This window comes from Anomaloglossus baeobatrachus, chromosome 5 (genome assembly GCF_048569485.1).
Source record: "Anomaloglossus baeobatrachus isolate aAnoBae1 chromosome 5, aAnoBae1.hap1, whole genome shotgun sequence".
Classification (NCBI taxonomy): domain Eukaryota; kingdom Metazoa; phylum Chordata; class Amphibia; order Anura; family Aromobatidae; genus Anomaloglossus; species Anomaloglossus baeobatrachus.
This window is the reverse complement of record NC_134357.1, coordinates 548,763,749-548,789,413: the sequence shown is the minus strand read 5'-3', so window position 1 is coordinate 548,789,413 and position 25,665 is coordinate 548,763,749. Positions and strand designations below refer to the sequence as shown.

Here is a 25,665-nt window from a genome sequence, read left to right as displayed (position 1 = left end):
TGTTTTAATGTTATGTTTAAATAAAATTATTTGTTTTTAATTGAGAAAAATATAAAAAAAATTTAAAAGTTTGACATTTTCAACTCTTAAATACTAGGGGGAGCAGCTGCTGAAATCTGACTGTAGAAGTACTGTAGAACTAGCTCACATTACAGCTGCATCATCCAGCTCATCGATAGCGGTCTCTCGGCCAAGAAAATTTCCAAACTGCATCATCTGGCATGACAGTTCGAAGAATACGAAACTCACAAATACAGTGCCTTGCGAAAGTATTTGGCTCCCTTGAATTTTTCAACCTTTTCCCACATTTCAACAGAAAGGGTGGAGTCAGCACTGCTTGGATAATGGCATGCAAACAATTAAAAGTGTAAATTCACAAATTACTCCAACTGCACTATAATGCAAAATGAGATTTTTAGCAAACAATTGATCAATTTTTTGAGCCACCCCTGCCACGTCACGACAAATCTCAATAGGGGGGTCCTACTCTATATTTAATATTTCCATTGTGCCATGCGGCCTGCTAAATTCATTAAAAGCAGAACCATATTGAAGCAACACATTTACTTGTAACATTTCAGACACCGCTTCCATGTTTGCAAGGAGAGGCAACTGCGAATAAAGGCAGTCCAGATCCCAGCATGTGCAGAAAACGCCATACACACAAGGACAATGTCAGAACTGGCCCTCACAGTGCCAGACCAGGGTCCATGAATAGAGGCGGAACAAGCTCAAGTAAATGGTGCTTAATTAACAAAGCCTGTGGAAAACAGTGAGGTGGTTGAGGGTGAACAATGGGTCTGCTTTTAAAGAATTTAGGAGGCCGCACAACAGAAATATTAAATAGAGTAGAACCCCCCTATTGAGAATTGCTTTGACGTGGCAGGGGTGGCTCAAAAAATTGATCAATTGTTTGCTAAAAATCTCATTTTACATTATAGTACAGTTGGAATAATTTGTGAATTTACACTTTTAATTGTTTGCATGCCATTCTCAAGCAGTGCTGGCCTCCCCCCTTTCTGTTGTTTATTGGTTTGGTGGCTGAACCCCACCATGCTGTGCACGCCTGGTTTGGTTTGCAAATTCCTTCTGTTTCTATCAAAATTAAATATTGGTGGCTGTTCACACTCAACCACCCCACCCTTTTCCACGGGCTTTGTTAATTAAGTACCATTTACTTGGGCCTGTTCCGCCTTTATTCATGGACCCTGGTCTGGCACTGTGAGGGCCAGTTCTGACATTGTCCTGGTGTGTATGGTGTTCGCTGCACATGCTGGGATCTGGACTGCGTTTATTCGCGGTTGCCTCTCCTTGCAAACATGGAAGCAGTTTCTGAAGTGTTACAGGTAAATTTGTTGCTTCAATATGGTTCTGTTTTAATGAATTTAGGAGGCCACATGGCCCCTTTCCCACATTTCAGGCTTCAAACATAAAGATAAAAATTTTAATGTTATGGTGAAGAATCAACAACAAGTGGGACACAGTTGTGAAGTTGAACGAAATTTATTGCTTATTTTAAACTTTTTAAAAAAATATCAGAAAAGTGGGCCGTGCAATATTATTCGTCCCCTTTAAGTTAATACTTTGTAGCGCCACCTTTTTCTGTGATTACAGCTGCAGTCGCTTGGGTATGTCTCCATCAGATTTACACATTGAGAGACTGAAATTCTTGCCCATTCTTCCTTTGCAAATAGTTCGAGCTGAGTGAGGTTGGATGGAGAGCGTTTGTGAACAGCAGTTTTCAGCTCTTTCCTCTGATTCTCGATTGGATTCAGGTCTGGACTTTGACTTGGCCATTGTAACACCTGGAAACATTTATTTGTGAACCATTCCATTGTAGATTTTACTTTATGTTTGGGATCATTGTCTTGTTGGAAGACAAATCTCCATCCCAGTCTCAGGTCTTTTGCAGACTCCAACAGGTTTTCTTCAAGAATGGTCCTGTATTTGGCTCCATCCATCTTCCCATCAATTTTAACCATCTTCCCTGTCCCTGCTGAAGAAAAGCAGGCCCAAACCATGATGCTGCCACCACCATGTTTGACAGTGGGGATGGTGTGTTCAGGGTGATGAGCTGTGTTGCTTTTACGCCAAACATATCGTTTGGCATTGTGCTCAAATAGTTCGATTTTGGTTTAATCTGACCAAAGCACCTTCTTCCACATGTTTGGTGTGTCTCCTAGGTGGCTTGTGGCAAACTTTAGACAACACCTTTTATGGATATCTTTGAAAAATGGCCTTCCCCTTGCCACTCTTCCATAAAGGCCAGATTTGTGCACTGTACGACTGATTGTTGTCCTATGGACAGACTCTCCCACCTCAGCAGTAGATCTCTGCAGTTTATCCAGAGTGATCATGGGCCTCTTGGCTGCATCTCTGATCAGTCTTCTCCTTGTTTGAGATGAAAGTTTGGATGGACGGCCGGGTCTTGGTAGATTTGCAGTGGTATGATACTCCTTCCATTTCAATATGATCACTGGCACAGTGCTCCTTGGGATGTTTAAAGTTTTGGGAATCTTTTTGTAACCAAATCCGGCTTTAAACTTCTCCACAACAGTATCACGGACCTGCCTGTTGTGTTCCTTGGTCTTCATGATGCTATCTGCGCTTTAAACAGAACACTGAGACTATCACAGAGCAGGGGCATTTATACGGAGACTTGATTACACACAGGTGGCTTATATTTATCATCATTAGTCATTTAGGACAACATTGGATCATTCAGAGATCCTCAATGAACTTCTGGAGTGAGTTTACTGCACTGAAAGTAAAGGGGACTGTGAGGCAAATCCCGGGATATGAAGATGAATTATGACTCCAGTCATAATCTCTCATCACTCCCTGGCAGTGCCCCCTCCCTTCTTGTTCTCAATGTCCAGCATCTGTGAAGGTGTTACACCTCCATGGCCATGTCCTGTGATATGGAAATGAGGTGGTGTGGGAACAATGGACACAGGATGACTCCCTGCCGTCACCCTGTAACAAGAGTTGTATCTCATTAGCAAGGCTATGGAACTAGCCAGACAGAACGACTCCAGTAAAAAATGGTTCATATCTCGCAAGCCATATTTCCGATAAATATGGCAACCATAAAAATGGTGTCTCCGCATGCAGACGATGCCGGCACACCCTTTTTATGGGAGCAGGACATTGGGAAATGCCCCAGGCGTGATATCAGCCAATGGGGAACTGGCAGACAGGTCATGAGTCCCCTCGTTCTGTAGCTAAATTCATAACTGTCACAATGAGAGCATTGGCGTCCGCCTACGACGCTCCCAGGCAAAGTTATGGCCCATATTCCATGTTGGGATATTGTCCATAACTCAAGCCAGGGGTGGAGCAGTGCTCCCTGTGAGGTCACGAAGGTAGGAGGGGACCTGGATTTGGCCAGGTTGATAACCCTACTTCGGCCATTTTCCAGTGGTCTTTTCGCTGGGGGCACGTGTAGGAAACATCTGTGGGAAGGATCCTAGAAACCTGGCCTACAGCGCCCCCCTGTGGCCAGACGCAACAAGGTAACTGCTGGAACTGTGTATGCCTGTTTGTAACCCATGCTTTGATTGTAACTGTACTCTGACATATGTATATTCTGTAGATTCCCTATTGTATATATTGTAGTTTCTAGTGTGCTTTAGGCTGATTAAATTATATAATTAATCTTGGGCTGTTCTGTTATCTCGATCTTGAATCCCACGTCTGTGTGTTCGGCTAATAGTTACCGTGAAGCGGTTGGTGGCAGCGAGTTTGTGCCAAGGATTATTGTGGGGAGGCCAGTGAGATTCGGGGAGATTTTATATATTCCGCCCGCGGAGGTCGGGGGAATATATACCTTACTCTCACCGGGGACCCTTCAATAATCGGCATAAGTAGTATAGCGGCCTCCTTGCTTATTGTCGGGCAATTCCATAATTGGCCTGACTATAAGAGGGGCGCTAGAGAGCGCGTCACGTGCTCTGTCTGTCGGTCGGGAGGTATAAAGGAGGGGTGACCCCCACTTGTTACCCCCCGATTGTGACATACTGGTAGCCAGCGCGGGGGATTTCTGAGTGACCCCCCCCCGGTGGTTTGTGACAGGACGAATAATATTGCACTCCCCACTTTTCAGTTATTTTTTTTTTAAAGTTTAAAATAAGCAATAAATTTCATTCAACTTCACAATTGTGTCCCACTTTTTGTTGTTTCTTCACCATGACATTAAAATTTGTATCTTTATGTTTGAACCCTGAAATGTGGGAAAAGGTTGAAAAATTCAAGGAAGCTGAATACTTTCGCAAGGGACTGTAACAACAGCTGAAATACGGGAATCACTGAAAACTAGCGGTGTGGCTATTTCAACATGCACAATAAGGAGCCACTTGAAGAAAAATGACCTGCATGATCGAGTCGCCAAATGCCACAAAGTATCTTGCCTTCAATACACCAAACAGCACATAGAAAAGCCTCCAAACTTCTGGAACAAGGTAATTTGTAGTGATAACACCAAAATTGAACTTTTTGGCCGCAACCAGAAACATTACATTTGGAGAGGTGTCAACAAGGCCTATGATGAAAGGAACACCATTCCTACTGTAAAGCACAAGGTGGATCTCTGATGATGTGGGGATGTGTGAGCTACAAAGGCACAGAAAACTTGGTCAAAGTTGAAGGAAAGATGAATGGAGCACATTATTAGCAAACACTGCAGGCAAATTTGCACTCATCAGCCCTGAAGCTGCGCATGGGATGTATTTTGACATTCCAACATGACAACTGTCACGGTTATGATTTGCGGTGCATCTTTTGTGCTGTGATACTCTGTTATGCTCTCACGTGGAGCCGGTGTTTGCCTGTTTCTCTGCGCAGAGCATTTTGACTTGATCCTCTTCTGTCTTGATGCACTCCTGTGGACGGGTTGCTTTCCCGCAGTGGGTCCAACGCTGGTGCTGGGAGGGGCTTGCTCACTTGCTTCGCATTCTGGATGATTGCTCTGCTTTATTAGGGAGCATGCTTACCGGAACAACGCCAGTCATATTTCCTGTTCTGTAGTAAGTGCTTGGCTCCTGTTGTGTCTTGGTATCTGATCTCAGCTACTCGAACCTGGACTGTTATTGACTCTGCTCTACCTGTCTCCATGAACCTTGTTGTTACCTTATGGCTTCTGACCTCAGACCTCCTCCTGACCATGTCCCCACCTGCTTCTTCAATCTCATATGCACTCTCCTGGTATCCTGACCATCAGCCTGTATCTTGACCTCGTTTGTACCTGCTCCCTGTGTTCTGTCGTGTCCTCTTGGTTACTGATCCTGGCTTGTCTGACTTTCCCTCTGCTCTCTCAGTACACTAGTACTTCCAGCTCCATGTAGTTACTAACTTCATTCTATGCCACATAGTGTCTAGCTTCCCATCCAGAGCCACCTAGTGACTAGTATCACACTACTTTGTAGTGCCAAGCATTAAAACAATGATCCAAAACACAATGCCAAGTCAACCTGTCATTGGCTACAGCAGAACAAAGTTAAGGTTCTGGAGTGGCCATCTCAGTCTCCTGACCTCAATATCATTGAGCCACTCTGAGGAGAACTCAAGCACGCAGTCCATGCAAGAAAACCCAGAAATGTACAGGAACTGGAGGCTTTTTGCCAAGAAGAATAGGCAGCTTTATGATCTGAGAAAATAAAGAGCCTCATCCACAACTACTACAAAAGACTTCCAGCTGTTATTGATGTTAGAGGGGGCAATACACGGTATTAGGAATTGGGGTATGTGAACTTTTGATCAGGGTCATTTGGATGTTTTTGGTTGTCATTATGATTTAAAAAGAGAAAACACAGTAGTTTGACAATAATTGGCATTACTCAACCACTAACCATGAGTGGTTAAAAGCGATTTTGTGTTATTCATATTCTCTGAAAAAAGGCCAACAAAGCAAAAAATCTGCTGGGGTATGTAAACTTTTGAGCACAACTGTACACAAGTGAGATGTACTGTATGCAACAAGTTTGTGAACATGTAGAAAAGACCTGGATCAGATTTCAGTCGAGACATGCTTGAAACTGATAGAGTCAGCGAAGAAATGGAATACACAGCACTTCTGTAGCTGCTGCACAAGTAGGATCCAATCCAGTAAGCAATGACCAAGAAAACTTGCCACTCAAAGTTTGAAATTTTGCAAAGAAGGTTAACTTTATTCCCAGATACTCTGTGTGGAACCCTGTGGAGAAAATTAAATTTTCTGTGAAGCATATAAATAATAATTTAATTGTTCTTACTAGTGGTGGTTCAGTGTGAGGTCTACTGGGAGAGGATGGCGCTTATCTTAACTTTTCGGAGTCCACCACTGAAGTGAGTGAGCGTTGACCTGTGATCGGAGATGCTGCACTTAATGGGCGATGGGTGGTACTTAGCGGTGGCGGCGTCCAATGGGAAGGGGCGAGTATGTGACATCACGGTGAATCGCTCTGTCGACAGAGCGTGCAGATGATGGTCGGTGAAAGGCAGAGGAGATGCCTGTACTGGATCCATGGTCCAGGGGAAAACCAGAGGGTATTGTGCAGCACAGAGGTGAATGTGACAAAGTACAGGGTTTCCAGATATAGGATTCCTAGATGCGGCTCTTTTAAGGAAAAAGGACAGTATTAGGCTCTGCTGTGTAATATGTGGACGCACATGGGTGATCTGTGGGGGATAATAAGGATTAGAAATAATGCAGCAAATGAAAATAAAATAATCAAACAAATAAACACTATACAGAGATAGTGTGGAAACATGAATAATAAAGGCCCAGAGAAGCTCAATCAAAGACACTACATTTTTATAATAAGACTTGGATGGTCTAAACATTATAAGTAAAAGGATAATATGCAACGCATTCCAAGAAATTGTAAAAGGTGGACTGATAGTGGCCCCGACCGATTCTCTATTGTCCCCGGTCTCTATATTCCTTGAGAAACTCTTGACTGCTTTAATAAAAATGACAGCCTCATTCCTGCCAGACACAGGGGCCTTCCTTAATATTATCTCTACCCTCAATCTCATTCCTCCGATTTCTATCCTGGATATGCTTAATGTTAGCAACCTATAGAGATCCATTCCTCACAACAAAGGCATTCAATCAGTCCAGGAACTACTATCTAGATATATCCAAGGATCTCTGCCTTATCTGTTGACCTTCTAACGCTTAATCTAGGACCAATTTTATCTCCAGAGCAAGGGTACTGCAATGGGCTCAAATGTGGCCCCTTCATATGCAAATTCTTATATGTCAGCATTTAAAGAACAGGTAGTCTATCCTTTTACAATGTTCCAACAGTACTCATATGTTTGGAAACGTTACATTGATGACATCTTTTGCATATGGGCAGGGACAGCAGAGACACTGCAAGATTTTTTTCACACATTGGACACTGCATGGCTTGATCTACATTTTACCCTGTCAACTAACCCCAATAACATCAATTCCTTGGACATCACTATCATCAAAAATGAGGATGGATCACTGACCTCAGATCTTTTTTGTCAAGTATACAGACCGGAACAATATTTTACATTTTGATAGTTCACATCCCTGTTATGATTTAGTGACCGAGGAGGATCAGAAAAAAGGACAAAAACTGGGAAACCCAGAGTGTTACCTGAGTGGTTGGAATTTTAGCGGACTGCAGACCTCACACTGACACACAACTAGAAGTAGCCGTGGGATGTGCCTACGATGACCTGGTCGCCTCGACACAGCCGGAGAACTAATTATTCCTACGGAGAGAAATACATGAAAAGCTAATCTTTCATGGAGCAGTCCCCCAAAAATATAGATAGCCCCCCACATATAAAGATTACGGTGATGTAGGAAAACACAATACACAGGAAGAAAGCAGATTCAACAAAGATGAAGCCCAAACTATCTTATATAGGAAAGGATAGAAAAGAGCACTGTCTGCAGCCGTGCAAAACCCTAGAAAATCCCAAAACGCCTGATATTGAAATATACTGAGTCCACACGGACTCTGACCCCACTATATCAATACTCTGGTGTTACTGGGATCCAAGCAAAACACTAATATTGAGGAGGGACTGAAATCAGTACCAAGCATGACAAAACAAAATACACTGCAGAAAATGAAGCAAGGTACACAGACATTCCCAGCAGGGAATGATCCAACTCCACCCAGACTACACACATGCAAAATCAGAAAAGAAGCCTTAGTACCTAAACAGAAAACAACAAGTAATTAGAAGCAACCAGCAGGGTACAAAGAGCCGACTTATCTGTAATGAGTCCAGGCAGAAACAGAAGGTTAGGCTGGCTTCAGCATGTCCTAGAATACAGGAGGTAACATTGCACACTGGCCAGGAACAAGAGAACACTACACAGTTATATAGGCCAGTCGGAACAACCTGATTTCCAATCCTCATCAGCTGTCTGGCTTCTATTAAGCAAGCCAACTCCACTACCAGCATTGGCCACAAGAGGGAGCCCAAAACTGGAACCCAGTCCAAATGAGTTCACGACACATCCCATATCCATGCAGAAATCCATCCATACCTTGCAATTAAAAAGAGTCTCCAAGATAGTAAATTATCCCATTACACGGCAATAGCGCATAAGAGAAATGAAAGATAAAAGCTTACAATGTGGTTATCCTATAGAGACCCTTTCCAAATCCCCCATGAGATTGCACAATTATACACGCACTAACAATACAAATCGAGGCGGAGCTTGGCTATAGCCAGTGCAGGAAGCACATTGCTGAGCTCTTGCCAGTAACAGCTTTTTTTTTTTTTCTTCTTGGGCTCATTTGCCTGTTGGTAAATATAACCCCCAAAATCTGTGTGGGGCACCTCCCAGCTATCTGTGGAGGGGTGATAGTACCCCCTCTATGCTCTTTATCAATTCGGCCTACTTGCACCATCGGAAGCCAGGGCCTTTCCTGTGCCTGCATCCGGAGCTGTACTCCACTTTTTCCTGCTGTGTTCCTGCCAGACATCAGAGCTCCATCTGACTCCTGCTCCAGAGGGTAAGCTTTCTCTGCGGGCTGCCTCTTTTTTTGTGGGGATCCCCTCTTCCTTCTATACACAGCCGTGAATAAACTCTGGCTTGCCATATTCTTATACTGAACATAGCACTCACCAGTCCTCTGATGACTTTGCTTTGAATGCTGTTTGCTGGCACCTAATCTACTATTAATGTGAACTTTTCATTTGTGCTATCTCCGGAAGTCAACGCTAGACAGTGATTACTGCTTTTTATACTTGCGCCTGAACGTACTTGCTTGGATATATAACGGATAAAGCCCCACTCCATCTGGGCTCGCCCTCCGTATTGCTGTTGACCCCAGTCTAATGTGGTATATTTCTCTACTTATCTGTTGCCTGGATTTTACCTCTTCTGTCAACTCCGTCTCTCAGTCTCTCATATATTTTGTATTCTGGATCAAGTTTCACTCGGCTGTTCCTGATGCCTCAACTCTCTATCCTGGCTTTGTAGGCCCTTCCTTACTGAGTCCCGGCCGTGTTGACCCCCTTTATACGTGCATACCTGGTGATTATATACTTTTACGGCTGCTGTTCTTTACCTTCATGGATAACTACGTGAATCCTGCCATCTCCAAATCTTTTAAAATTAGGGCTCAAGTTTGCAGATCTCCTCCTAAAGCAACAGACTCTAACATCGTCATGTTGGAGGCATCTCTGCAATCCATTGCCACATCTATCACAGCGATGCTCATGCCGGTGATTGATACTAGACTTCAGACCACACCAACAAAATTTCGGAGGCTGAGCAGCGGATCTCTGACTTGGAGGACACCCTGCAGTCTTTTTCTGCTCACTTGGAGGATAATGCTCAAAAGGTGGAGCAGCTTCTTGGAAAAATTGATGACTTGGAAATTTGAAGTTGTTGCAATAAATGCGGATCATTGTCGTCACCGAGTCGGTGAACGACCTTCATCACCTCACCTCTTCTTGGCTACTGCGGGCACTCAATCTACCTGAGCTTCCTGGGTCCATGGTGGTGGAAAGCGCTTATAGAGTGGGAACCAAACGTTCTGACTTAGCGGCTCGCCCACCTCCTGACATCTTTAAACTGCTCAACTACCAGAACAAAATGCAGTTGCTCCGCGCATTCTGTGCTGTATCCTCACTGCAGTACGAAGGTCATTTTCTGCTGCTGTTCCAGGACTTCTCCGCTTCAGTAGCAATCAAGCGGCGTGCCTTTTCGTCTGTCTGCAAGCTGCTACATGACAGGGATATCTGTTTTGCCCTCCTGTACCCTGCTCATCTTCGGGTGGTGCTCCATGGAAAACCGGTGTTCTTTGATGATCCCGACAAGGCCTTGGAAGTTATGGAGCGCTCTTCACGGGCATCTTCTCCTGTTACTTGACTGTGGCTTATATTCATACATCTGTGTGCCTTTATGTAGTTGAACTTGAATTCCAGTGTGGTCTTACTATAGGGGCACGATTTTGTATCTGTGATTGGTTACTAGTTATGCATCTTTTTGTTCTTATTCTGCAAATTTTTCCTGGGGTGGGGGTGGGTTCCTCTTCCTTGGGCACAATGCATACTTGGTCTTCTTGTTTGATTTGAGTGGTGGGGTTTGCTCGCTGGGATAGGCCCTCACCCATATGGTTTGTTTGTCCTATTTCTGCTACTCGGCCTCAATGCGGGATAGGTTAATATGGCTACTACCCATAACGTAGTTTCTCACATTAATGTAAACTCAATTAAACTATTATCCCAGAATGTTGCTGGCCTAAACTCTCCTGTGAAGCATAGGAAAGTGTTAGACCATATCACTCGCTTGCGCCCTCATATTGTATTTCTGCAGGAAACTCATTGGCTTCGCAGAGGCCACCCAGCACTCCATAATAGACATTATTCAGAGTGTATTGAGGCTTCCTTTATATGGAAAAAGCGTGGGGTTCCCACTTTGTTTCATAAGTCCCTAAACTACTCTATACAGGAGGTAGTGAAAGATCGGGCGGGACGGCACTTACTAGTTAGTGCCCTTATTGAACAGCGGGAATATTGCCTCATTAATGTATATGCTCCTAATACCGCTAATTCCTCCTTTTTGCCAAACTTGTGGAAGTGGTTCATGGTTGGCATTCCACTAATATGCTGTTAGGTGGACACTTGAATGCTCTTCATGACTCATTTCTTGATAGAGCCACACCTATGCCTGCATCTCATTCCTCTACTGGGGTGATTCCTACACTACTGGATAGGCTCGACCTAGTTGATGCCCTGAGATGTTGCCACCCCACAGAGAGGGAGTACACCTTTTATTCTAGAGTGCATGACGTCCATACTCGTATCGATTACTGGTTGACCTCTGCTCCTCTGCTTTCTTTCCTGAAAGCAATTGATATTCTTCCTTCTGTGATCTCGGATCACTCACCGGTTTTGATCACTTTAGAACTTCCTACTTGTAAAACTGTATCTTTTCGTTGGCGCTTTCCCTCTTATCTTTAGACTACTGATGATTTCAAGCGCTATCAGACCAGTTGGTGGGAGACCTTCATGGAGGACAACCTAAAAAGTCTGGATGATATTAATTTATTTTGGGTCACTGCCAAGACGGTGCTTATGGGACATATTTCTTGTTTCCCAGAAGAAAAAGAAACAGTCGTCCTCCTTGCAGCCTCTCTTGGACTAGCTCACTCAATCATACAAGGACTTCAAAGTATGTAATACTTCCTCCTCTAAAGAGGCATACCTTGCAGCTAAGCAGGACCTAAATACCCTATTACACGAACAGGCACACAATCAACTGGCCCATCAACGCAACCGATATTTTCGCTGGGATCAGGTCTTCTTGCATCTTTAACAAAGCCATTTAGAACAGCTACTAAAGTCCCTAATATCAAAATGCCTGATGGTTCTATCTCCTATGACCCGACCCAAATCTGCATGATTTTCCATGATTTCTATGCAAATCTTTATGGCCCCTCCTTGAACTCTCAAGAGGATGGCTAACAATTTCTACGTAAAGTTAATCCGCCGAGGCTTACTGCTTCTCAATGGGAGACTCTTAACCAGCCCATTTTCCCTGGGAAGGTGGGATCAGTCATTAAGTCCTCTAGGATGCTGAAGGCGCCTGGCCCAGATGGGTTTTCGGTCGAATTTGATATACTACTACAACCCTTACATCTCACCTTACCTCTCTTTTTAATCATAGTGTTAATTCTAATTATCTGCCTGACCAATTTAACGAGGCCTGTTTGTCCTTGTTGTTGAAGTCGGGCAAAGACCCACTTCTCCCTGCCTCATATCGCCCAATCTCCCTTCTCAATGTTGATTTTAAACTGTTTACTAAAATCATGGCTAATAGGCTGCAGTCTATGCTTCCTGATATTCTTACTCCATCTCAAAAAGGTTTTGTTCATGGTCGGTCTATTACCTTTAATATCAGGACAGTACTGGCTGCCATCACACACAATCATCAAACTAAAGCCAAGCAAAATATACTGGTCAGCCTTGATGCTGATAAAGCCTTTGATCGAGTATCATGGTCTCATCTTATATGAACCCTTAAGCATAGATTGTTTGACTTTTTTCAATTTTGTGCGGACGATTTATACTAATCCTCAAACCTCGATTTGGCTTAATGGCGTAAAGTCGGCCCCTTTCCCTATTCTGAGACAAGGATGTCCTCTATCACTGTTACTGTTTCATTTTGCCCTGGACCCTTTGCTGAAATACCTAGAGATGATCCCTTCCTGTGGAGGCATTGGGGTTGCCACCACACACTTAAAACTTTAGCATTTGCTGATGATATCTTACTCGTGATAGCCAACTCTAAGGAAGCCATTCCTTCTATAATGGATGCCTTCAGCGAGTTTGGAGCAGTCTCTGGGTTTCGCATAAACTTCACTAAATCTCACGCTTAGGCAATTTTTAAAACTGTTCAGAAACAGCGGCCGTTCCCCTTTCCCTTTCAGTGGAGGGGAGATTCTCTGCCTTATTTTGGAGTCCATCTGCCTTCAAACCCCCATAATATTTATAAATTGAATGTTCGTCCTCTTATCTCTGCAGTTGTTCAGGAAATTCAATCCTGGAAATCCCTTAAACTATCCTTTGCAGGTAAGACCAATCTTATTAAAATGATTTCTTTCCCTAAACTTTTTTCCCTTACAAACATTGCCAGTTTTGCTATCTAAAGCCAACGACTGGCTTCTGATGACGGTCTTCCGTCAATTTATTGGGGGTTCAGAATGGGGTTCCAGAATTAGTATTTTTAAGTTGCAAGAAACTAAATTTTTAGCTGGCCTTAATCTCCCGAATGTATGCCTTTACAGTATTGCGGCCATCTTTCGACATTCTCTGGATTGGATCAATGCTTTCACTCGCTTTACTAATACCCCAATAGATAAAACTATGTGTGGACCAGTTGATGTCCCCATAAAGGTTAAAGAGAACCTCTCACTATGGTCAGTTGTTTTAGGTTGGCGCTTTGCAAGATGACATGGTGGACTCAACCCTCACACCTCAGTTCTTCTTCCTTTTCGGGGCAATCCCTACTTTTTGAAGGGGAGACCACCTCCTGTCTATCGTGTACTTGGGAATAATGGTTGTCGATTAATTTGTAATTTGCTGTTGGATAAACAACGCCCCCTTACCTCAGACAACATTGCCCTTAAGTATCCGATCCTGGCGGGCGATTATTTTACAGATCAGACATTATATAGACTCTGTGTTAAGGGTTATTCCAGAAGACGTTAGAGAGCACCCTTTAAATTTAATATCCATTAAAGCCCATATAGGGACTTACTCTCTGAGTCTCGTATATAAGCTTCTCAAGCCTTCTATCCAATGGTTGGACTCTTCGCCAGCCCTGGGGAAATGGGTGTCTCAGTTAAATAATTGTCCAGTAAAGGACCTCTTGCAGGCCACGCTACGTATTTTGTCCATGTTGCCATACGATAGTTACAAAACCATGTTGCTTATGATCTTTCATAGAGCATATATTTCCCCGGCAGTTAAATCTTGGATGTCCCCCTCTGGTAACTACCCTTTCCCTAAATGCATGCATTCCCCAGCTGATATTTTCCACAGTCTGTGGGATTGTCCGAAGATACAGGAGGTATGGCGTGCACTCACAACACCTTACTAATACCTTTAATTTTTCTATTCCCCTCTTCCCTGAATGGGCTATCTTCAATATTCTTTCACAAGACAAGCTGGATAGACTTCCTGCCCATCAGCGCCGCACTTATTCATCTGGGCAGCGGCCACCCGTAAAAGTATCTTACACCTCTGGGCACAGGATGCAATCCCTACTATTAGTCTGATTAGTACGAAGTTGGCTTACCTCTCTAAAATGGACTGGATAGAGTCCTTAACAAAGGAAAACTTACCACATGCTTCTTTCTTGCATGGTCTTCTTTTATTAATGACCAACCACTGTCCTCACGCCAAGCGGTGAATGACTGTTTCCAATTGACTGACTGGTACATGAGGAAGCAAATAGCTGGCAGTTCCTGTTAGGCTTGTGTAATGGTTTGTCATAAGACTTTTCTATGTGTGCCCTAGGGAGTGGGGAGAGGGTTGGTGGAGGGGTTCTGGGAAGTTTTCTCAATTTGTTGGTTTATACTTAAAATATGCCGTCTAATCTCCCTCTTTTTGTTGTACTACTGACACTGTATTTCCTTTTGTTTCCTTTTATTTTTTTTCTTCGATATGTCTGTGGGGGTTTGGCTGCATCGCATCCTGTTAGTGCATTCGTTTTTTGGCCTGGGCAGGTCACAACTGCTTTTGTTGCTGTAAGTATTTTATAATGTATGGAGGATATTTATTCCTCTTATTGTTTTTTATATGTATATATTCGTGTAGGGACCCACAAGAATGAGGATCTGTGATGTGGATTGTGGGCTTCAGTATTGTGGCCATAATACCAACTAATACCTCATATATGTTTTATATATATTTTTTCTGCACATAACATTTTATACAGGATGCAGCTAGGCCCCTTCATGTAAGGCCTTGCATAGTGGAGTTTCCGTCCATGTATGGTGCACATAAGTGCTGGAGCAGCCCGCCTAGTCGAATAGTATGGGAGTTTAATAGGTTGCTGGCCAGTTATTATACACCTGCATGTGTGAATGGTGCCCTATGCAAGCCACTAGTGTTGATTTGTTCATACAGCAATCGTCCCCTCCATATTTTGGCGGTGTGTATGTGATCTGCTCCTCTTGCACCTGTGATGCCTCCACCTACTGGGGGTTTGCCTGCATCCTGTTAGTGCATTAGCTTTTTGGCCTGGGCAGTTCACAACTGCTTTTGCTGCTGTAAGTACAGTCACATGAATAAGTTTGGGCACCCCTATTAATGTTAACCTTTTTTCATTATAACAATTTGGGTTTTTGCAACAGCTATTTCAGTTTCATATATCTAATAACTGATGGACTGAGTAATATTTCTGGATTGAAATGAGGTTTATTGTACTAACAGAAAATGTGCAATCCGCATTTAAACAAAATTTGACCGGTGCAAAAGTATGGGCACCTCAACATAAAAGTGACATTAATATTTTGTAGATCCTCCTTTTGCAAAAATAACAGCCTCTAGTCGCTTCCTGTAGCTTTTAATGAGTTCCTGGATGAAGGTATATTTGACCATTCCTTTTTACAAAACAATTCCAGTTCAGTTAAGTTTGATGGTCGCCGAGCATGGACAGCACGCTTCAAATCATTCCACAGATTTTCAATGATATTCAGGTCTGGGGACTGGGATGGCCATTCCAGAACATTGTAATTGTTCCTCTGCATGAATGCCTGAGTAGATTTGGAGCGGTGTTTTGGATCATTGTCTTGCTGAAATATCCATCCCCTGTGTAACTTCAACTTCGTCACTGATTCTTACACATTATTGTCAAGAATCTGCTGATACTGAGTTGAATCCATGCGACCCTCAACTTTAACAAGATTCCCGGTGCCGGCATTGGCCACACAGCCCCAAAGCATGATGGAACCTCCACCAAATTTTACTGTGGGTAGCAAGTGCTTTTCTTGGAATGCCGTGTTGTTTTGCCTCCATGCATAAGGCCTTTTTGTATGACCATACAACTCAATCTTTGTTTCATCAGTCCACAGGACCTTCTTCCAAAATGTAACTGGCTTGTCCAAATGTGCTTTTGCATACCTCAGGCGACTCTGTTTGAGGAGTGCTTGCAGGAACGGCTTCTTTCACATCACTCTCCCATACAGCTTCTCCTTGTGCAAAGTGTGCTGTATTGTTGACCAATGCACATTGACACCATCTGCAGCAAGATGATGCTGCAGGTCTTTGGAGGTGGTCTGTGGATTGTCCTTGACTGTTCTCACCATTCTTCTTCTCTGCCTTTCTGATATTTTTCTTGGCCTGCCACTTCTGGGCTTAACAAGAACTGTACCTGTGTTCTTCCATTTCCTTACTATGTTCCTCACAGTGGAAACTGACAGTTTAAATCTCTGAGACAACTTTTTGCATCCTTCCCCTGAACAACTATGTTGAATCTTTGTTTTCAGATCATTTCAGAGTTGTTTTGAGGAGCCCATGATGCCACTCTTCGTAGGAGATTCAAATAGGAGAACTACTTGCAAGTGGCCACCTTAAATACATTTTCTCATTATTGGATACACCTGCCTATGAAGTTCAAAGCTCAATGAGGTTACAAAAACAATTTAGTGCTTCAGTGAGTCAGTAAAAAGTAGTTAGGAGTGTTCAAAGCAAGAAATTGATAAGGGTGCCCATACTTTTGCATCGGTCAAATTTTGTTTAAATGCGGATTGCACATTTTCTGTTAGTACAATAAACCTCATTTCAATCCAGAAATATTACTCAGTCCATCAGTTATTAGATATATGAATCTGAAATAGCTGTTGCAAAAACCCAAATTGTTATAAAGAAAAAAGGTTAACATTAATAGGGGTGCCCAAACCTTTTCTTATGACTGTATTTCCTAATCTATGGAGGATATTTATTTCTCTTTTTGTTGTTGATATGTCTGTGTGCCTTGTTTTGTTTTTTTTTCAATAAAGACGGTTTTAAAAAAAACAATACAGATCGAATTCCATCCATCCATACATACCATCCCTTTATATACATTCTTCCCAGGAGCATTAGGAAGCATTGGCATCTCCTCCACAAAGGATATCCAACCGTTAATACACGGGAGAAAAGAGTGTTGGAATTCTTTAAGAGGTCACATAATCTCAGGGACAGTCTTGTTAAAGCAGATATTGGCTCCACACATCCACAACAGAAATAATTCCTCCAAAATCCCAAAAAAGGCACATTCTCCTGCTTGCAATGTCATCAGTTCAATAACGTTTTAACGGGTGACACTATACCTCAGCCTCATTTGGGTAAGCGATATCCAATCAATGACTTTTTCATGTTCGATAAATCCATTGTAGTGTACCTACTGAATTGCCCCTGTGGACACATTTATGTAGGGGAAACAACACAACCGATTAAAGACAGGAACTCCAAACACAAGTCCACGATCGGATGTGAAAATACACTGTTACCAGTTCCTCGCCATTTTATTACACAAGACCACACAGTGGCACAACTTAAATACCAAGTAATTGAACAGGTACCACAATCCCGTAGACGGGGCAATTGTGTGCAATTGTTGAAACACAGGGAGACCTACTGGATCCATGAATTACAATCATTGGACGAAATAGAGAATATGACCTTCAAGCGTTTGTTTAAAGTTAATACATTAATAATATCTTGGAATGCATTGTACTGTATATTATCCTTTTACTTATGTTTAGACCAGGGGTCTCAAACACGCGGCCCGCGGGCCGCATGCGGCCCCTGAGGCTGCTTGTTGCGGCCCGCAGACCCCGTGACAAATCGCTGCTCTATGCTGAGGGTCGGCGCCGACAGGAACTTGCATTTGAATCCATCTGCGGTGCCGCGCAAGGAGCTGTCAGTTCTATCCCAGTTGCTGCTGCTGCCTGCCAATCAGATGCAAGGAGGTGACGTCATACAGCGACGTCACTTCCTTGCATCTGATTGGCAGGCAGCAGCCATTGGTCCAGACACAGCTCCTCTGCGCTGCACCGCAAATGGATTCAAATGCAGTGAAGTTTCTGCCGGCGCCGACCCTCAGCACAGAGCCGCGATCATCACGGGCCGCATGGTACGTGCTGAAGATCAGGACCCGCTGCGTGCTGGACACAGCGCGTCCTGATCGGCGGGGCCGCAAGTCTGCTCCTTAGGAGACCGCAGCTGCCCGTGCCTGCGATCAGGGGTTCGGGCCGCTGCGGTCTCCTCGCTGTGCTCTGCCTAGGGAGGACGCTTCAGACGCCGCAGCATAAATTCACATGCTGCGGCCTCTGGAAGCCACACCGCAGTTCCGTTTTCACTGCGGGCCGTACACGCACAGTGGGCATGGGATTTTTAGAAATCCCATGCCCACTGTGCTTTTACCATACATAGCAGGGTTTTGGACGCAGCTGAAGCATGCTGCATCCAAAACTCTGCAAGTACTGATCGTGGGCACACAGGGAACGGAGGAAAGGTGAGGAGATTTTTTTTTTTTGTTTGCGTATTACTAAAGGATGGGCAGAATACTACAAGGGTGGGCAGAATACTACAGGGCTGGCCACAATACTACAGGGCTGGCCACAATACTACAGGGCTGGCCACAATACTACAGGGATGGCCACAATACTACAGGGATGGGCAGAATACTACAGGGATGGGCAGAATACTACAGGGATGGCCACAGTACTACAGGGATGGGCAGAATACTACAGGGATGGCCACAATACTACAGGGATGGCCACAATACTACAGGGATGGGCAGAATACTACAGGGATGGCCACAATACTACAGGGATGGCCACAATACTACAGGGATGGGTAGAATACTACAGGGATGAGCAGAATACTACAGGGATGGGCAGAATACTACAGGGATGGGCAGAATACTACAGGGATGGGCAGAATACTACAGGGATGGCCACAATACTACAGGGATGGGCAGAATACTACAGGGATGGGCAGAATACTACAGGGATGGGCAGAATACTACAGGGATGGCCACAATACTACAGGGATGGGCTGAATACTACAGGGATGGCCACAATACTACAGGGATGGGCTGAATACTACAGGGATGGGCTGAATACTACAGGGATGGGCTGAATACTACAGGGATGGGCAGAATACTACAGGGATGGGCAGAATACTACAGGGATGGCCACAATACTACAGGGATGGCCACAATACTACAGGGATGGCCACAATACTACAGGGATGGGCAGAATACTACAGGGATGGCCACAATACTACAGGGATGGCCACAATACTACAGGGATGGGCAGAATACTACAGGGATGGGCAGAATACTACAGGGATGGGCAGAATATTACAGGGATGGGCAGAATACTACAGGGATGGCCACAATACTACAGGGTTGGCCACAATACTACAGGGTTGGCCAGAATACTACAGGGATGGGCAGAATACTACAGGGATGGGCAGAATACTACAGGGATGGGCAGAATACTACAGGGATGGGCTGAATACTACAGGGATGGCCACAATACTACAGGGATGGGCTGAATACTACAGGGATGGGCAGAATACTACAGGGATGGGCAGAATACTACAGGGATGGCCACAATACTACAGGGATGGCCACAATACTACAGGGATGGCCACAATACTACAGGGATGGCCACAATACTACAGGGATGGCCACAATACTACAGGGATGGCCACAATACTACAGGGATGGGCAGAATACTACAGGGATGGCCACAATACTACAGGGATGGCCACAATACTACAGGGATGGCCACAATACTACAGGGATGGGTAGAATACTACAGGGATGGGCAGAATACTACAGGGATGGGCAGAATACTACAGGGATGGGCAGAATACTACAGGGATGGCCACAATACTACAGGGTTGGCCACAATACTACAGGGATGGGCAGAATACTACAGGGATGGGCAGAATACTACAGGGATGGGCTGAATACTACAGGGATGGGCTGAATACTACAGGGATGGGCAGAATACTACAGGGATGGGCAGAATACTACAGGGATGGGCAGAATACTACAGGGATGGGCAGAATACTACAGGGATGGCCACAATACTACAGGGATGGCCACAATACTACAGGGATGGCCACAATACTACAGGGATGGCCACAATACTACAGGGATGGGCAGAATACTACAGGGATGGCCACAATACTACAGGGATGGGTAGAATACTACAGGGATGGGCAGAATACTACAGGGATGGGCAGAATACTACAGGGATGGGCAGAATACTACAGGGATGGCCACAATACTACAGGGTTGGCCACAATACTACAGGGATGGGCAGAATACTACAGGGATGGGCAGAATACTACAGGGATGGGCTGAATACTACAGGGATGGGCTGAATACTACAGGGATGGGCTGAATACTACAGGGATGGGCAGAATACTACAGGGATGGGCAGAATACTACAGGGATGGGCAGAATACTACAGGGATGGCCACAATACTACAGGGATGGCCACAATACTACAGGGATGGCCACAATACTACAGGGATGGCCACAATACTACAGGGATGGCCACAATACTACAGGGATGGCCACAATACTACAGGGATGGGCAGAATACTACAGGGATGGCCACAATACTACAGGGATGGGTAGAATACTACAGGGATGGGCAGAATACTACAGGGATGGGCAGAATACTACAGGGATGGGCAGAATACTACAGGGATGGGCAGAATACTACAGGGATGGCCACAATACTACAGGGTTGGCCACAATACTACAGGGATGGGCAGAATACTACAGGGATGGGCAGAATACTACAGGGATGGGCAGAATACTACAGGGATGGGCTGAATACTACAGGGATGGGCAGAATACTACAGGGATGGGCTGAATACTACAGGGATGGGCAGAATACTACAGGGATGGGCAGAATACTACAGGGATGGGCACAATACTACAGGGATGGCCACAATACTACAGGGATGGCCACAATACTACAGGGATGGCCACAATACTACGGTAATTGGCAGAATACTACAGAGCACAATACTACAAGGATGAGCACAATACTACAAGGATTGGAACAATATTACTGGGCACAATACTACATGGCACAAGGATGGGCACTATACTACTGGGCACAATACCACAAGGATGAGCACCTTACTACAGGGCACACGGATGGGCACATTACTACAAGATTTTGGCTAAGATTACTATATGATGTTGCTAATTGTAAAACAATTACAAGAAGGTGATAAAATGTAAAAAAAAAAAAAAATCCTAAAGCATGACTTTTTTTATTTACATTAAAAATGCTTTTCTGTATATAAACTTAACAAAAAAAGTGCACGTTTGTTATAATAAACAAGCGAAAAATGTTTACAAAAGTGATCCAAGATGTATAGAAAAAAAACATGGATTCATTAAAAATGTTCACTTTGTCCTGCAAATAATGCGGCCCCCCTCATTTTTTTTTTTCTATATGCGGCCCATACACCCAGCTGAGTTTGAGACCCCTGGTTTAGACCATCCAAGTCTCATTATACAAATGTAGTGTCTTAGATTGACTTTCTCTGGGTCTTTATTATCCGTGTTTCCACACTATCTCTGTATAGTGTTTATTTGATTGTTTATTTTCATTTGCTGCATTTATTTCTAATCCTTATTATCCCCCACAGATCACCCATGTGCATCCACATATTACACAGCAGAGCCTAATACTGTCTTTTTTCCTTAAAAGAGCCGCATATAGGAATCTTATATCTTGAAGCCCTGTACTTTGTCACATTCACCTGTGTACTACACAATACCCTCTGGTTTTCCCATGGACCCAGCACAGGCATCTCCTCTGCCTTTCACTGACCGGTCATTTCCATGCTCCACCGACGGAGCGATTCACCGTGATGTCGCAACCCCTCCTCCTTCCCATTGGACACCGCAACCGCTAAGCCCCACCCACCACCCATTTAGTGCGGCACCTCCGGTGACAGGTCAGCGCTCGCTCCCTTCCGCAGTGGACTCCGCAAGGTTAAGATAAGCGCCAACCACTCCCAGGAGACTCTACACTAAACTACCACTGGTATGAACAATTGCATCATAGTATTTCTAAGCTCCATGGGAACTATCATTTTCTCCACAGGGTTCCTCACATTTCTGTCCCATAAAGAGGTATCTTTCATATCTTCACAAGCATCCACATATTATAACTGGCTCTCACCACTTTTATCCACTACATGGCGCTCATACATCTTATAGAATGCTTTAACCTACAGGCTATCACATTTAATCCATTTTCAGCAGTTTTTACTTATTTTCAGTTTTGCACATTTGTTTTATACAGTTTATTACTTTACTTTTTTCACAAATAGGTGAATTATACAAACTGTGTTTCATTTATTGTTGCTCCATCCTTCATTAGACACACCTCTGTATAAATATTGGCACCTCTGTAAATAGATGCCAAAAGCAACAAACATCATCATATGTATTGGATTACTTTCCCTTGCATGTTCTTTTTCTTTATGCAATTTTTGAGACTGTATGGTTGTCTATTATTACATTTAATTTCAGCACACTGAGGAAGGTCTGTTACTGACCAAAAACTTTGTGCTGGTTAGTGTTTGGGAATAAAAATTCACCTTCTTTGCATCAAGATTTGAGTGCCAGGCTTTCTTTGTGACTGAATCTAATAGAGAGCATGTCCAGAAGGATTCAGGCAGCATTGAAACCCAAAAGGTAGTTTTAAAAAATACTAACAAAATAATCAAAATAAAAAAAATTATTCTTAGGAGCAAATTGGTAACAATGTAGTGACATGACAAGAATCTGCATAACTAATCATGAGATAAATAGTTGTAAGTCAAATTTATTTATGGAGATAGCCAAGATGATTGTCTATAAAGTGAAGAATGAGTGTAGTGAATGGTGAGATATGGAGCTTGAAAGTCAAAAGTTCAAAATAGTTACCTTTTTGCTTGACGGTGTAAACACATACAGTTGTGCTACATATATACATTTATATAAACTTTCACTGTGTATACATAACTCCATTTTGCTGTTCCTTACAAGTCATGTGATTGGTTATATGAACTGAAAGACCCTGGTCGGGTGGAATAGTCTTCACCTGCTCACTGAGGTCGTGCAGCCTCTGTGCAGGTTTCGGTAATTTTATCTCCTGCCCTGCATGAATCACACAGATCAATGTGAGAGAGGAGGAGAGAGCAGTCCTCTCAGTGATTGGGAAGGACAATGTCTCAGGGTTCTCCGGTCTGTAAGAGGCACTCATGTATTATATCAGCCAGCAAGATTTTTTTTTTGTTAAAAGAGTGTCTTATCCTATATTTCAAAAAATATGGTAGGTTCTAAAGTAATTCCCATTGTTATTTAATTATATGACCGTCTCTTATATGGTTTTTTGTACAATCAATAAAATATACAATTTCTCCTCTTGTAATATATTTTTAATGGTAAACAAAATATGATTTTCAAATAACTCAGATTTCAAAATCTAGGTAGGAGTATGGCTTCGCCCCTGTGTGAATTCTCTGGTGTATAATAAGATCTGATTTCTGGCTAAAACATTCCCCACATTCTGAACAGGAAAATGGCTTCTGCCCCCTGTGTGTTGTCTCATGTTTAACAAGATGTGATTTATATGCAAAACATTTCCCACATTCTGAACATGAAAAAGGCTTCTCATCTCGGTGTGTTCTCTGATGTTTAACAAGATATGATGTACATGCAAAACATTTCCCACATTCTGAACATGAATATGGTTTCTCCCCTTTGTGACTTCTCTTGTGTATAACAAGAACTGATTTATGTGAAAAACATTTCCCACATTCTGAACATGAAAAAGGCTTTTCCCCTGTATGAACTCTCTGGTGTATAACAAGACCTGATTTATTTACATAACATTTCCCACATTCTGAACATGGATATGGTTTCTCCCGTGTGTGAATTCTCTGGTGTGTAAGAAAAACTGATTTTTGTACAAAACATTTCCCACATTCTGAACATGAATATGGCTTCTCCCCTGTGTGAATTCTTTGATGTGTAACAAGACTTGATTTCTGTGCAAAACGTTTCCCACATTCTGAACATGAATAGGGCTTCTCACCTGTGTGACTTCTATTGTGTGTAACAAGATTTGATTTATCTACAAAACATTTACCACATTCTGAACATGCATATGGCTTCTCCCCTGTGTGACTTCTCTTGTGTATGACAAGAACGGATTTCTTAACAAAACGTTTCCCACATTCTGAACATGAATATGGCTTCTCCATTGTGTGACTTCTCTTGTGTGTAACAAGATTTGATTTATGTGCAAAACATTTCCCACATTCTGAACATGAATATGGCTTCTCCCCTGTGTGACTTCTCTTGTGTGTAACAAGAACTGATTTATGTACAAAACATTTCCCACATTCTAAACATGAATATGGCTTGTCCCCTGTGTGCCTTCTCTTGTGTGTAACAAGAACTGATTTATGTACAAAACATTTCCCACATTCTGAACATGAATGTGGTTTCTCCCCAGTATGAATTCTCTCGTGTCTAACAAGACCTGATTTCTGATTAAAGTATCTCCCACACTTCATACAAGAAAATCTCTTCTCCTCCATGTGAATTTTTTTATGTTTAACAAAAGATGTTTTGAGGGGAGAACTATTTCCATATTCTGAATGTGACTTATTTGCTTTAAGAGCAGTTAGTTTTTGAATGCGTCTTTTGTGACTTTTATTTTTCTTAGTAGTCTGTAATGAAAGTGATGAGACAACCTGTTTCACAGGATCACTTGATAAGTCTTTGCTGTGAAGGGATGATGGGATATCTGGGGTAAAAACATTCACTTCAGTTGTATCCTGTGTGTTATCAACATCATCTATTTTAAAAATTGAGGATGTCAGTTGTCCCTCTGATCTCCTGTCACCATCTGCCAAGAATAAATCCAATTATTATCTATGAATAGAATATCCTTGAAATGTATATTTTTTAACATTTCTACTTAAGATGTCCATAGTAATGGAAAGGTATGTTGTAAAATAAAATTATGTAGGCGAAAATTATTCCAATAAAAACTTCTAATCACCTTGCATAAAACAAGCTCCCACTCAGGTACATCATCTCTCAATAGAATATCAGAGGGTTTCCCCATTATTAGTGGCTCAGAGGCTCTTGAAAAGCAACATGGCTTCCATGAACCAATCCAGCAAGATACGCTCTCTCAAAGTCAAATCTCCCCCTTGCTTCTGAGCCTTGCAGTGTGTCCAAACCACATTTATCATCCATGTATTTGGCATTGCTGTAGTGAGAAAAACCCACTGAATTTACAGGGTACATGTCTACAGGAGATAAAAGACTTGTATGCTGTCATTAACCCCTATTACCCCGATTGTCACCACACCAGGGCAGATCGGGAAGAGCCGGGTAAAGCGCTGAGATTGTCGCATCTATTAGATGTTATTTTTAGCCTGGGGGGTTTCAATAACCATGGGCCTTCCCAGGCTGAGAATACCAGACCCCAGCACTCAGCTTTATCTTCGCTGGGTATAAAAATGAGGGGGACCGCACATCGCTTTTTAAAAATAATAAAAAAAAAAAATCCTCATGCAGTTCCTCTTATTTTGATATACAGCCAAGATAAGCCCATGGCTGGGGGCGGCAGC

General features: G+C 43.1%; 1 protein-coding gene across 1 annotated transcript in view; it reads right to left on the bottom strand.

Annotated features, from left to right (window-relative positions):
• LOC142312963 (uncharacterized) overlaps positions 1 to 25,665 on the bottom strand; it is a 240,666-nt gene that overhangs the window by 86,314 nt on the left and 128,687 nt on the right. The window contains 1 exon segment of the mRNA XM_075351951.1: positions 23,490 to 24,932. Coding sequence (XP_075208066.1) covers positions 23,490 to 24,932 — 1,443 coding nt within the window.